Here is a 15,322-nt window from a genome sequence, read left to right as displayed (position 1 = left end):
TTGTGGAAGACTATCTAACTATGATACCACATCACTACTTATTAAAAGATGGATTAGAAAATGATTGTTTGTTTGGTGGTAATGTGGTATCATAGTTAGATAGTCTTACACAAAGATTATGATAGTGTGTTGAATGAAATGTAATCTCACTAATCAACTTTTTTTTAGGTATAAAATCATTTACTAGGTTTTATAAACGTGATAGAATGTAAAAATCATAAGACTAGGACTAAAGAATACGTATGATTCTTTTTGTCCCCTCTTAATCATCCAAAAAGTCGTTGATCATATGGGGGATATGATTCTCCTAAGACACCTTGTATTAGCTGGTTGTTGACTTTTAGAATTCAAAGTGACTTATTATTTAGTAGTCATACCAAAATACTAGTACTACTTATTGTTCTTTTAATCAGCTAATTTCTTGACTTGACTATTTATAGCATTTTTATTTTGTCATTGGCAACTAAATGTGGCTAATATATATTCAGAGATGTTATTAGTTTGTTTATCATGATTTTTTGTTGTTGTTGTTGTTGATGTTCTTATTGTTGTGTATTGCAATAAGATATCTCTAAAGCCATATAGATACTTCACTTAAATTCATCAAACAGTGATGCTTTGGTAGTTTTGCTTACCCCTGGTTTTGCGACCTGTCAATATCATCTTGAATTGTCTTTTTCCTATTCATTTTGTCTTCTTTTAAATTAAAGAGAATGTACATGTTCTTTAAAGAAGCTTCATAATGAATAATTGTTTTTTTTTACTATTTTGGAAACCTATTTCCTTTTTTCTTTGTGCGACTACTATTTTCGTCATTCAATAACAAACCATTCACACAAAAGGGTTAAATTTCTTTAAACAGATAAAAATACTATTTTTGATCTATGTCTTTTTCTAGTGGATGATATGACTTTTGTAGGGTTAGTGATTTTTTTTTTTTCTTTTTCTCTTGGGTGGGTTTTTACCATTCTTTTTTGGTTTTATCCGTCTCTCTGTAAACCCAAAATTTGACTGAAAGAGTTGTAATTAGAAAGAAAAAAAGTTTGACTAGTAAAAAAATATGTTTTTTGAAAAAAACGAGGTGATGAAAAATCACTGTTCGTGGATTCTTTATTGCCATTACATAATTCTAGCAATCCTCTAAAACCATCATCACACGCACTTGCCAACAAACCAAACGCAGGAAAAATTCCAGATCTCCCCTTGCCATTTTCGATAGTACATTTGATATAGGGAGATTTGTTGTTGCTGTGTATGACATGTATACCGAGAAGAAGAGGAATAAGAAGAAGGATGTTAATATCTTCTTTGCATTTTCTGTTTTTGCAATGATTTGCTTCAATTTTTACAGTGTAAATGCTATCAAATTACCCCAAGAAGAAGGTTTGTTCCAAGTTAGTCCCTTTCTCGTTTTGCCTTTATATATTTTTTTGCCACCTTTTTTTATAAGAAATTTGAATCCTTTCTTCTCTTTCCGTTTTGGATTTTGGGTCTACAGATTCTTTTTGCAAAGTTTGCTCTTTTATCATTTGTTTGGCTCGTGAAGTTTTGTTTATATGGTAAAAAGTTTTGATTTTTTTTTTGTTACATTTTTTAGAAAGGAGATGTTCTTATTGGTCACCTGTAAATATCTGGTGAAGTTGGTTTTTTTTTTTCTTCTAATTAAAGTAGTCGAGACCAGAATCTACAGGAGAATTATATAATCTTGATTAGTTGATTGGGTGATTAGGTCAATTTGCGTTTACTGAATCATGTTTTGATTTTAAATTCCCTTTGACCATTGAGTTTCCTTGAGCAAAGAACTTGTCATGTCTCAGTATTAAACTCTTATTTAGACCTTTCACATGATGATGATGTTCATGTGTCAAGTGAAAGGCAAGTTCTTTGACAATTCTATATATATTTGTTGAAGCAATCATACATATTTTTTTTTTTGGTGTGAATGAAGATGTTTAGATAAATTGTTCGTCTTGATTTCGATTCATGTTAGTTTCATGATTGTTGGACTCATTATGAGTATAAATCGTTGTTCTTACACAACTCATTTGTACTGATATATGATGCTGTTATTGCTTCTGTGCTTAGTCGATGCTCTGGAGCAAATCGCTACCACATTGGGCTCGAGATTCTGGAAATTTGATGCTGAAAGTTGTAAGGTTGAAATGGTGGGGTTAACCGAAACTCCTCCTCCAACAGCTAAGCAAGAGATAGAATGTGAATGCAGTCCCACTAACGACACTGATTGTCATATTATCAGATTGTAAGATTTCTCAGGCTTCCTTCAGAGTTGATTGTCTTTTCCCCTTATAAAATCTCATAGAACTTATGGTTATATCCGTGTTTGTTAATGCACCGTTGATTAGTGATATTTGCTATGTAGTAGATAAGGTAAAATTGTTGTCTCTAGGTTTAGAGATTCTTCTCCTGTACAGATGCTAAAGTTCAATTTGCTTGATGTTATCTACTGTGTGACCCACTTTACTAGTTTATCTTTGGTGCATCTTTGTGCTAGTGTCTCATATGCATACTATCTAAAAAAATACTGATGACCATGTTCTGATTTGACTAATTAGTCAAGAGGAATAATAGTTTACTTAATCACCTTGATACGGTGAATACATGAAATCCTTTTGTATATATATTTTTCAACAAAATAAGAACTTCTCTTCGTAATTTTTTTTAGTTATTTTCTAATTGCTCTTTGACTTGTTCTTTTAGTGCATTCAAGTACCATAATCTTCCAGGAACTCTTCCTCAAATAGTCAAGCTTCCCTACCTTCAGGAGATGTAAGAGCTCTCGTAAAAGTATATCTCAACCTAAGATGAAAGCTGCTAATTTTGACCACTGTTTTCTCGCTATATTTTAGAGACTTGGCCTACAATTACATCAATGGGACCTTACCACGGGAATGGGCTTTTTCAAATTTAACTTTTATGTAAGAACATTCCCTATTATTTTTAGCTTTAGTGTCAAAATGCTCTTGTACAGTAACAGACTGTCTCCGCAGATCTCTTCTTGCGAACCGGCTGTCAGGGGAAATTCCGAAAGAGTTTGGAAACTCTTCGACACTAACATACTTGTAAGCCTAGACTCTAGAGCATTGGTCAATCTTCTTTGTTCTGGAAATTGGTTTGGTGTTTATTTCAGCGGAAAGTTCATGTACTAACTATCCGTCAAGTTTAGCTGGTGGATATATTACTTCTTTTTACCTCTTGAAACTTGCACTGCTAGGTCTCACTATTAGCATTTCCTGAAGGGGAACGCGTTAAAGTTTTCAACTTATCATGTTGTATGCTTAGCTGAACAATTCGAATACTTCGGTGCACTTCACGTTTGAAAATGTTTTAGCATTCTCTAGGGATGTGCTATTATATTATTTTTGGCTGCTCTTGCATAGGGATCTTGAGGCGAATGCGTTTTCTGGAACTATTCCTCAGGAGCTTGGGAACTTGGTCCACTTGGAAACACTGTGAGAGTTTCTCATTCTCTCTCTACTCTTTGTTTCCTTTTTTGTGCCGATATTTTAGCGTGTGGTGTGTTTCTGAAGGGTTTCTGGCGGGTCATTTCTTCTTACAGGTTGCTTTCCTCCAACAAATTGACGGGACATTTGCCAGCTTCGCTAGGTAGACTAAAGAATATGACGGATTTGTAAGCTTTTGTTATTTGTTTCCCCCTAACTTAACTACTCATTATGGTGGACTTTGTTGTTCATCTGCTACTTGATTTTTCACAATGCAGCAGGATTAACGATCTCAAACTTAGCGGAACAATACCTAGTTACATACAGAATTGGAAGGAACTCAAGAGACTGTAGATTCCTTTCTTTTTTTATTTAACCCTTCTCTGTTTTTATAAAGCACTCAGTGATGGTATTCTTTTCATTCCTTGTAGTGAAATGATTGCATCTGGTCTTACTGGTCCAATCCCAGCGGTCATCTCAGGTCTGAGCAATCTTCTTAATTTGTGAGTAGATACTAGACACCACTCTTTGACGTTCATTTTTTTTCTCCATAAACTTAGTTTGTTTTCATCTACAGCAATGTAATTGACACTTTTATTACAATCATCTTTTGTTTTCAGGAGGATCAGTGATATAGGTGGACCAGTCCAACCATTCCCTTCGTTAAAGAACGTACCAGGTTTAGCTAAACTGTAAGTTAGTCCTGTCATATGCTTTGTTGAAGCCGTTTCATCTATCTCTGATTTAATATATTATTTATGTGTATTTTTACATTGTAGGGTATTGAAGGACTGTAACATTTCTGGACAAATTCCTGTTTATCTCTCATATATGAAAAAGTTGGAGACACTGTAAGCATGTCTTCCGACATTTTTATCAAGTATTATCAGTGGTTTCCAGCGAACTACGTATCAGTGATTATTAGTTGATGTACCACTGAAGAATTGTGAACTTAAAGGAAATGAAGATTAGGTTTGTACATGAAACAATGACATGATTGATTAATTCTTGTTATGTTGGTGCATAGGGACTTGAGTTTTAACAGGTTGGTTGGGGGAATTCCATCGTTTGCACATTCAGAAGACTTACGGTTTATGTAAGTGAAAAGATTCTACTGTCATCTACGTTAAATATGTATCTTGCTTTGACTGAGAATTATCAGTTGACTGTTTTTTGCAGAATTTTGACTGGAAATATGCTTGAGGGAGATGCTCCAGATGAATTACTAAGGGATGGAATCACTATGTGAGTATATCGCTGGAGTTTGCAAATTGCCTAGTAAAATTGCCACCTCAAAAGAATTTGAATCCGTTTTGATGTCAATTCACTTGCTGATGCAGAGATCTTTCATATAACAATCTCAAGTGGCAGAGTCCCGAGAGTCGTTCTTGTCGGCCAAACATGTGAGGATACTGTCATGTTTTCCTCTTTTACGTTTTGGTTGTCATAATTGGCATGTTTAACTGATATTTAACTCAACTTTTATTGTTTTAGGAATTTGAATCTAAACTTGTTTCAGAGTACTTCCACGAAAAAATCGTAAGGTCTTTTCCTTTGAATGTGTTTATCATCTAGCTTCCATATTCGTATGTAGTTTAAATCTACACAAGTGTTTGTACTTTTCCGGAAAAGATATCCCCCAAATGATATGCAATTCCCAATTGATGTTTTTTGTAGGAGCAAATTTCTGCCGTGCATCAAAGATTTCAAATGTCCTCGATGTAAGTACCCACTATCACATTAGGACTAGTAGAAAATTCACTTGTTTATTCTCTCTCTCACTTTATGCAATTTGGTTTCTCTGGCAGATTCTAGCTGCTTGCATGTGAACTGCGGTGGAAGCGATATATATGTGAAGGAGAAAAACACAAAAGAATTATATGAAGGAGATGGAGGGGTTGAAGGTGGTGCTGCTAAGTATTATTTGAAACCTGGCGCTAATTGGGGATTTAGCAGTACAGGGGACTTTATGGACGACAATAATTTCCAAAATACAAGATTTACCATGTTTGTCCCAGCATCTAACCTGTCTGATCTATACAAAACAGCAAGAGTAGCTCCAGTAACTCTTACTTACTTCCATGCCTGCTTGGAAAATGGAATCTACACTATAAATCTAGACTTTGCTGAGATACGTTTCACCAATGATGACACCTATGACCGGCTTGGGAGGCGTTTGTTTGACATTTACATTCAGGTTAGCTTTTGCCATTGCTGGTGAAATTTAAAGTGGCTTTGAATGTGATGTGTGTGTGTGTGTGTTTTTTTTTTCTTTCTTTTGTCTTAACGCCTCTTATTGGCAGGAGAAATTAGTGGTTAAGGACTTCAACATCATGGATGAAGCGAAGGGAGCTCTAAAACCTGTAATAAAACCATTTACTGCCAATGTGACAAATCACTTTTTAACAATCAGGTTGCGTTGGTCCGGTAAAGGAACTACCAGGATTCCCACTAGAGGGGTTTATGGCCCTATCATATCGGCTATTTCCATAGTTTCAGGTAGCTTTCTTGTTATCTCGCAGAAGCCAGGCAGATATGCGCATCTGATTTTCTATGCATTTTGAACTCTTTTCTCACCGCAGTGATTTTTCGTAATACTAATACCTTAAATGTACAGATTCTAAGCCGTGCGAACGTCCAAAAACTGGAATGAGCCTGGGAGCATATATTGCTATTGGAATTGGAGCCCCATGTCTTATTATCTTTATCGTTGGAATTCTGTGGTGGTGTGGCTGCCTCCCATGTGGTCAAAGGCGAAAAGGTGAACACTGATTTTATTCATTCTTTTTACTTTTGATACGGAGTTGATAATACATATATATACTGGAGTGCTTCTTATATCAAGTCTGAGCCAAGAAGCCAGGTTATGTTTCATATGAAAAGAGAAACATTGTGAATTTATGTAAGAAACGGAAGAAAGTGTTCTTTTTTCGTTTATTGATTCTGAGCTTTTTGAATCACAGACCCCAATGAAGAAGAGTTGCCTTCTGGAACTTTTACATTAAGGCAAATCAAATTTGCTACAGATGACTTCAATCCAACTAACAAGATTGGAGAAGGTGGTTTCGGTCCAGTATTTAAGGTAAGATTACAGGATGATATTGTTCTTGATATATGAAGAAGCTAAAGTTGTAGTGCAGTTCATGAGGCTGATAGAGAATCTCAATTGCAGGGTGTGTTAGCAGATGGAAGAGTTGTAGCAGTTAAGCAACTCTCATCTAAATCGAGACAAGGGAACCGAGAATTTCTAAACGAGATTGGCGCAATATCTTGTCTTCAACATCCATATCTAGTCAAGCTTCATGGCTTCTGCGTCGAGCGGGCTCAGCTATTACTGGTGTATGAATACATGGAAAATAACAGTTTATCTCACGCGTTATTCAGTGAGTTTTTTTTTTTTATAGAATTCCACCTATGGAGAAATGAAAGCTTTTTGGATGCTTTTAGCCCTAAATGATACGTGTTTGTCTTGCAATGTTTAGGTCCAAAGCATGAACAGATTCCACTGGACTGGCCTACTAGGTATAAAATTTGCAGCGGGATTGCAAAGGGTCTCGCGTTTCTCCATGAGGAGTCACCGTTGAAGTTTGTACACAGAGACATCAAGGCCACAAATATTCTATTGGACAAGGATTTAACTCCCAAGATATCTGATTTCGGATTGGCTAGGCTTGACGAAGAGGAGAAAACACATGTCAGCACAAAAGTCGCTGGGACTATGTGAGGCTTGAGCCCGCCCTTATTTCCGTTAAATCTTTTTTATTTTATTACAGTTACGTTTGTTTGTTAACCAAAAGAATCATGTGAACCACTGCAGAGGATATATGGCACCAGAATACGCACTGTGGGGTTACCTAAGTTTCAAAGCAGATGTCTATAGCTTTGGCGTTTTGGTTCTAGAGATCGTTGCTGGCATAACCAACAGTAATTTCATGGCGGCAGGAGATTCCGTCTGTCTCTTGGAATGGGTATATTATATATAATAATATGATTCTAAGTCTAAATTGCTTATGAACTTTTAAAACCACAAAAAAACAGTTTTCTTGATAAACACGTTTGGTGAATCTGCAGGCTAACGAGTGCCTAGAATCAGGGCACTTGATGCAAGTGGTGGATGAGAGATTGAGGCCGGAAGTAGACAAAAACGAAGCAGAAACAGTAATAAAAGTAGCTCTCGTGTGCACGAGCGCTTCTCCAACAGATCGTCCTATCATGTCAGAGGTCGTTGCGATGCTCGAAGGTCTCTATCCAGTGCCAGAGACAACACCAGGAACAAGTAGGAACTCAGGGGATGTAAGGTTTAAAGCATTTAAAGATTTAAGGAAAGAAATGGAGAACAGCAGTAAAACACAGCGTTCTGTTAAAAGTTATCCGTCTTCTTCTTCGACTTCCTCTGGGGCCGGACTAGAAGGAAACAAAGAAGAGTCAAGGAGTTGAAGAAGTTATCCCAATTCCTAGTTCCCTCTCTTTTTATAAAATGATCTGAGTACTTTTAATTTTGTAAAATGTTTTTGAGTTTATTCCACGGTTTTGTTATTTACAATAATTCCCCATATCTGTATTTTAGGTTCATTTTAGCTGGGGACTGAATGTTGTGGAGAATCAAAACTCAAACGGTATGTAATCAATCAGTGATCTTTTCATTCCCAAGTCATGCTTGCCTAGTACATCGGAGTGCTTCTTTAAAGTATCACAAATCTAACCTATTGAACCAAATTTGTGAAATGATCTGTACACAAACCATGAATCTTTCTTCATTTTCTTAATAGAATGTAATCGTAAAAAATTAGTTTCCTATGTGTATATAATTGTCTAAAATAGTCTACTTGACGAGTTGACTTACCAAGAAAAGGACCAAATTGACTCAAGTCCGCATAGTACTATAGTACCTTGTTGCATGAAACTATAAAATTTTAAATGGAGTAAACTAATTTTAATCCCAACTAGTTCTTGGATCCCATGGGAAAGTATAAGTCAACTGTCAAGAAAGTTGATTAATAAAAACGAAATAACCAACTAGTTCAAGTATTCAACATAAAAATTTTCATGTAATATTCCATCAAGATTTTTTAATACAAAACTGATCAACCCCTCCAATTTTCATTTGTTGACAAAACTAGCCACGGCCTTTGAATTGGGACTGAAGATCTAGATTTAGAGTTGTTTATGCAAGTTTTTTTTATCTGAAAGTGGTGACAAATATGACTTAAGAGTCATGAGATCTCACTAGTTTTAACTTTTTAAGTAAGTTCTTCAGATAGTTCTAAAAGTAAAATGCAAAGGAAAAGGGTGAGTAAACTTCAAATTAAAAGTTCTCCTCATAATGTAAGTAAACAGAAACAGAGAGGCCTGACCGTAATTAACAAAAGTGATACATTTATCCGGCTTTAACAAGCAACAGACCCCATGTGTAAACTCTTAAATCTTCAGCTTAGTCAAACTCTATTACAAGACACTTCACATCTTTCACAATTTTCTATAGACACGATTATACATGCATATATAACTTTTAATATATAAATGTATAATGAAGAGTTTTAGTTTTCTTCTTTAGTAATTAGTAGTTTAGTGCTATATATGTAGTGTTTTCAAGTCATATATAGATCACTTTCACATAATCTTCCTTGTCTGAAGCTTACAAACTTATGATCATGTCGCAAAGCCGTCATTTTAGCTCTCAACTATTTTTTCTCGCTCTTATCTACTTGGTCTGTAGAATATCTGCTTCTCCTTCTCTTCATCCAGATGAAGGTTTCGTGATTTAAATGCATCATATATATAGTGCCAAAAAAAAAAATGGTTTGTCTTTGTGGATTTGAACTAACTTGATTGTGTTTCTAATGTGTTTTGTTTTTGCCAGTGGAAGCACTTAAGGATATAGCATTGACACTTGGTGTGAAACATTTGAACCTAAGTGAAGATCCATGTCTCACAAAGACTCTAGTAATAACTCAAGAAGTTCTCAAGGAAGGACAAAACAGCACAATCAAATGTGACTGTGGTTTCAACAACAACAACACTTGTCATATCACACACTTGTAAGAAACTAGCCGGTTTTTGTTTTCTGTATACTTCCAGGGGGAATCTATGGTTTTTGGTTATATATATAACTAATGTTGCTTCATGTGCAGTGTCCTTAAAACATTCAGTCTTCCTGGTAGACTTCCACCAGAATTTTTCAAGCTTCGGTATCTTGAATTTATGTAAGGAGGTTTCTTTGTGTTCTGTTTCCTCTGTTTTTCAATGCTGTTGTTGAGGAAACATTATAAACCAAACTTTATTGTTTGTTTGTGCAGTGACTTGTGCCGTAATTATCTTTACGGCTCAATTCCTATGGAATGGGCCTCACTGCCTTACCTAAAATCTATGTAAGTTTTTGCTCTCAATTAGTTTCTTGGTTGTTAAGGAAATAAAAAATGATTTTGAACTTTACCTGAAAATGTTTCACTGTAGCTCTGTTTGCGCAAATCGGTTATCAGGAGATATTCCTAAAGGATTGGGAAATTTCACTAACCTCACTCTCTTGTATGTTTCTCTGTTTCATCTGATGTGATTATATATAAAGTTTCATCCTTCTTGAATTCACAAGTAAGTTGTTTTGTTTGTTTGTATGATTTACAGAGTTCTTGAAGCCAATCAATTCTCTGGAACTATCCCTAAGGAACTAGGGAATCTAGTTAACCTAGAAGGCTTGTAAGCAATAATCTTTTAACCAGAATTTAAATCAGTTTTTCAAGATTCTCAATTAGGATATTCAAATCTTGTTTTTGTTTTGCTGATTATATCAGAGCACTCTCATCTAACCAATTAGTTGGAGGCGTACCCAAGACATTAGCAAGACTAAGAAATCTGACTAATCTGTATGATCAGCTTTCTTTTCTTACTAGATGACCAGTTTATAAATGTGTTCATTGTAATCATTATGTATAACACTTCATATTATTATTTGCAGCCGATTTAGTGATAATCGCCTTAACGGATCCATCCCTGAGTTTATAGGGAACTTATCAAAACTTCAAAGATTGTAAGCCAAGAAATTGTGCACTACACAATTTTATTAGCTTCTTGAAGCATTAGAGTGAGTTTCAATGTTTTCTGACTTGTGCTCATATTTGATCAGAGAACTTTACGCAAGCGGCTTAACCGAACCTATTCCAGTGTCCATTTTCCGTCTAGAGAATTTGATTGACCTGTAAGTATTCATTCATATCTTAATACATCCAAGGGACGATGATTTTTGATTAGAGTAGCATGTTGCTCTTCTTCAGTCTAAACGTTAGCCATTTCTTTCAATGCAGGAGGATCAGCGACACAACTGCAGGATTGGGACAAGTTCCTCTTATAACTAGCAAGAGCCTGAAATTTTTGTATGCAGTGTGTCCATAAATATAAATATGAGAATGGACAAGCTACATGATCCTATTTTTTTTTTTAAGATATGTGTTTAAGACTCGAGATTGGTTATTCTGTTAACTTTTCAGGATTCTAAGAAACATAAACTTAACAGGATCAATCCCAGCCAGTTTCTGGGATCTTCCCAATCTCATGACTCTGTAAGTTTCATGTATATATGTTTATATCATAACGATCTGATACTTTTTTTTACTATGATTCTTTTTCTTTTCCGGGGCAGCGATCTTTCTTTTAATAGACTGACAGGAGAAATACCACCAGATGCATCCGCGCCAAAATATACGTATGTGCCATAGTGTTAAAAGATGAAAGCATATTATAGTAAGAAGTAATAGTTTTGAACTCATCTCCTGGTTGGTATCAACGTCTTTTTCAGATATTTGGCTGGGAATATGTTTTCAGGAAAAGTTGAATCAGGTTCTTTCCTTACTGCAAGCACTAATATGTATGGCCAATACCACCTTCTCTGATACTCATTTATGTCAAAAAGTATTTCAACCTAACATGTTGATAAACATATCTACAGTGATCTTTCTTATAATAACTTCACATGGTCTCCAACCTGCAAAGAGAGGAAGTATGTTCTTTTATTGCTATCTCCCTAAACACATTTTTTAAGAAATATTCAGAAAGATTTTTAGTAACATGTTTTGATGCAGGAATGTAAACACATATGAGAGCTCACGTTCAAGAAACAGTTTGTAAGAACATTTTTTACGAATCTTATCAATCACAGGTCACTGTGTTTAATCAATGCTACTAACTAATTGTTCTTGATACAGAACCAGACTTCTTCCATGTTCAGCCATAAACCAATGCCAAAATTGTAAAGATTTCTTTTAGTTGTCTATTGTTTTGCCAAATATCCATTTCTTGAATATGATCTTGAAAGAAAATATTTTTCTGTAGATAGTAGATCGCTGCATATAAACTGCGGGGGACCTGATGTAACTATCGAAAACTCCCGAGGAAAGTTTCTATATGAGGGTGATAACTATGGACTTACCAGTTCAGCTATGAGCTATCATGGGAAATATTGGGGATTCAGCAATACTGGTGACTTTATGGATGATGCAATAACAGAAGATACATACTCAGTTTCATCAGAGGCTGCAGTCTCAGCAAAATATCCTGAGCTTTACAAGAGTGCTCGGCGTTCTCCTCTGAGTTTGGCTTACTTTGCGTTTTGTTTAGAAAATGGAAGCTACAATGTGAAACTCCATTTTGCTGAGATTCAGTTCTCAGATGAGGAACCATTCGCTAGACTAGCAAAACGGTTTTTTAACATTTATGTTCAGGTACATATAGACTTTTACTGTCGATTCCTTAAGAACCTCTGGAGTTAGCCGATTCTTGAAGTTTGAACTATTNTAATAACTTCACATGGTCTCCAACCTGCAAAGAGAGGAAGTATGTTCTTTTATTGCTATCTCCCTAAACACATTTTTTAAGAAATATTCAGAAAGATTTTTAGTAACATGTTTTGATGCAGGAATGTAAACACATATGAGAGCTCACGTTCAAGAAACAGTTTGTAAGAACATTTTTTACGAATCTTATCAATCACAGGTCACTGTGTTTAATCAATGCTACTAACTAATTGTTCTTGATACAGAACCAGACTTCTTCCATGTTCAGCCATAAACCAATGCCAAAATTGTAAAGATTTCTTTTAGTTGTCTATTGTTTTGCCAAATATCCATTTCTTGAATATGATCTTGAAAGAAAATATTTTTCTGTAGATAGTAGATCGCTGCATATAAACTGCGGGGGACCTGATGTAACTATCGAAAACTCCCGAGGAAAGTTTCTATATGAGGGTGATAACTATGGACTTACCAGTTCAGCTATGAGCTATCATGGGAAATATTGGGGATTCAGCAATACTGGTGACTTTATGGATGATGCAATAACAGAAGATACATACTCAGTTTCATCAGAGGCTGCAGTCTCAGCAAAATATCCTGAGCTTTACAAGAGTGCTCGGCGTTCTCCTCTGAGTTTGGCTTACTTTGCGTTTTGTTTAGAAAATGGAAGCTACAATGTGAAACTCCATTTTGCTGAGATTCAGTTCTCAGATGAGGAACCATTCGCTAGACTAGCAAAACGGTTTTTTAACATTTATGTTCAGGTACATATAGACTTTTACTGTCGATTCCTTAAGAACCTCTGGAGTTAGCCGATTCTTGAAGTTTGAACTATTTTATATGTTCAGGGGAAGTTGATTTGGGAGGATTTCAGCATCAGGGAAGAGGCTAATGGAACTCACAAGGAAGTTATAAGAGAAGTGAACACGACTGTGACTGATAACACTTTAGAGATACGGTTGTACTGGGCGGGGAAAGGCACAACGATCATTCCCAAAAGAGGCAACTATGGCTCTCTTATCTCTGCAATCTCAGTCTGTCCCAGTGAGTAAAAATTTCTGTAAAATAAACATCTCTGCAATTTCAGTCTATCAGAAACTTCATGCTAATTCTTTTGTTGTTCTTGTTTTATCAGGTTCTGAATCTGAATGTGGTGGTAAGAGAAAGAATTGTCAAGTCTTTGAATCCTCATTTTGAATATGAATCACTCTTTTTTTATTTTTATGTTTCTGTTAAATGTTATTCAGTTCCGGTGCAAATTCAACCAGTCGCAAAACAACACAAACCAAGAAAATATCCTCTCATTCTCGGCATAGCAGCCTTAATACTCTCTCTTGCTTTCTTGATATTGGGAACGCTTTATTGGAGAATATGCGTTAGCAATGGAGATGCAGGAAAAAGAGGTAACATCGGCTATAGGTTTATTGTGAGACTTTTTGGTAAATGAAGAGCTCAAAAGGATTTATCTGATAACAGGTTCCTTCAATCTGAGGCAACTAAAAGTTGCCACTGACAATTTTAATCCCTTAAACAAGATTGGAGAAGGGGGCTTTGGATCTGTTTATAAGGTACAAAAGAGTCTTCATTAGTCTCTAGAAATCAATGTATAACTACTAAAAATAGGTGATGTTAAAGCCAGAAATGTGACAATGCAGGGGCGATTACCGAATGGTACATTGATTGCGGTAAAGAAGCTATCTTCCAAATCATGTCAAGGCAACAGAGAGTTTATAAACGAGATCGGTATAATCACTTGCCTACAGCATCCGAACCTTGTAAAGCTTTATGGATGTTGTGTTGACAAAAACCAGCTCCTTCTTGTCTATGAGTACATGGAGAACAATTGTCTTGCAGATGCATTGTTTGGTAAAGTTCTAGCTTCTTATTAACCACTCTGTAAATGATACTGACCAAACACTTTTATTGCATTCTTCTTCTGTCTTGAAGACTCATTGGTTTCTTCTAACTGTTGAGTACAGGAAGAAGCAGTCTGAAACTAGACTGGCAAACAAGACACAAAATATGCTTGGGAATAGCGAAAGGGCTTGCGTTTCTTCACGAAGATTCAGCGGTTAAGATCATTCACAGAGACATCAAAGGGACAAATGTACTGCTAGACAAGGACCTGAACTCAAAGATATCAGATTTCGGGTTGGCCAGGCTCCATGAAGACGATCAGAGTCACATTACCACCAGAGTTGCAGGAACAATGTCAGTCTTATACTCAAGTCATATACACTTGAATACTACTTATGATGATAAATGTTTCAGTGACAGTTAATGTTGTTATGGTTACAGAGGATATATGGCTCCTGAATATGCAATGAGAGGTCACCTAACAGAGAAGGCAGACGTTTACAGCTTCGGTGTGGTAGCAATGGAGATCATTAGCGGAAAAAGCAACGCAAATTACACTCCGGATAACGAATGTTGCGTTGGCCTTCTCGATTGGGTAACACAACACACTAAACCAATCCTATTCCCCATAAAGAACTCAGCTTTCTCTCAATTGGGTACTCAAAAAAGGTTCTTGATTTTTCAATTTCAGGCGTTTGTACTACAAAAGAAAGGAGCTTTCTCGGAGATTCTTGATCCCAAGCTTGAAGGAGTGTTCGATGTGATGGAGGCAGAGAGAATGATAAAGGTTTCACTTTTATGCTCCAGCAAGTCTCCAACATTAAGGCCAAGCATGTCGGAAGTTGTAAAGATGCTTGAAGGAGAGACTGCGATAGAACAGAGCATCTCAGACCCCGGAGATGAACTGAGGTTTAAGAGATCGTCGTCGGAGATAGGGACTTCAGATTACCTCGTGTCGATAACTTCGTCCTGTGAATCTGCTTACGATTTGTACCCTCTTAGTGCGGAATCCATTGTTTTCTCTAGACCATAGCGTAAACGGAGGTTCGATTAAGATCTCTGTTACGTTTTTTTTTTTCAGTAAATTTCATTGTTTAAAGACTGAAACTTTGGTTTATAAGAAATAATAATAATGACGCTTTTACGTCATGGACCAACAAAACTGTTCAATTGGGTTGTGAAATCAGGGTTTGTAAGAACTCGTTCGCGCCGTGGATGTACTCC

General features: G+C 36.0%; 2 protein-coding genes across 2 annotated transcripts; both read left to right on the top strand.

Annotated features, from left to right (window-relative positions):
• On the top strand, positions 964-8,128 carry LOC104757310 (probable LRR receptor-like serine/threonine-protein kinase RFK1). The gene is made up of 24 exons (XM_010480042.2): positions 964-1,383; positions 2,086-2,260; positions 2,719-2,787; positions 2,868-2,936; positions 3,009-3,080; positions 3,399-3,470; positions 3,578-3,649; positions 3,740-3,811; positions 3,893-3,964; positions 4,082-4,153; positions 4,241-4,312; positions 4,489-4,557; positions 4,641-4,706; positions 4,802-4,864; positions 4,956-5,000; positions 5,139-5,182; positions 5,270-5,658; positions 5,765-5,960; positions 6,079-6,222; positions 6,425-6,543; positions 6,634-6,844; positions 6,944-7,181; positions 7,279-7,429; positions 7,533-8,128. The coding sequence occupies exons 1-24, from the start codon at positions 1,260-1,262 to the stop codon at positions 7,896-7,898; spliced, it is 3,042 nt and encodes a 1,013-aa protein (XP_010478344.1). The 5' UTR covers positions 964-1,259; the 3' UTR covers positions 7,899-8,128.
• LOC104757311 (probable LRR receptor-like serine/threonine-protein kinase At1g29720) lies at positions 9,083-15,165 on the top strand (the record flags this gene model as incomplete). The annotated part of the gene is made up of 25 exons (XM_010480043.2): positions 9,083-9,212; positions 9,322-9,499; positions 9,593-9,664; positions 9,758-9,829; positions 9,915-9,986; positions 10,083-10,154; positions 10,250-10,321; positions 10,414-10,485; positions 10,582-10,653; positions 10,760-10,828; positions 10,943-11,014; positions 11,095-11,157; positions 11,251-11,319; positions 11,401-11,451; positions 11,534-11,575; positions 11,657-11,700; positions 11,784-12,172; positions 13,090-13,285; positions 13,377-13,397; positions 13,489-13,644; positions 13,718-13,809; positions 13,897-14,107; positions 14,221-14,452; positions 14,540-14,693; positions 14,790-15,165. Coding segments are annotated over 25 exons (3,015 nt in total), but the record flags the coding sequence as incomplete, so codon positions are not given.

This window comes from Camelina sativa, chromosome 17 (genome assembly GCF_000633955.1).
Source record: "Camelina sativa cultivar DH55 chromosome 17, Cs, whole genome shotgun sequence".
Classification (NCBI taxonomy): domain Eukaryota; kingdom Viridiplantae; phylum Streptophyta; class Magnoliopsida; order Brassicales; family Brassicaceae; genus Camelina; species Camelina sativa.
Note: the sequence above shows the minus strand (reverse complement) of the source record. Positions and strands in the feature narration are given on the sequence as shown.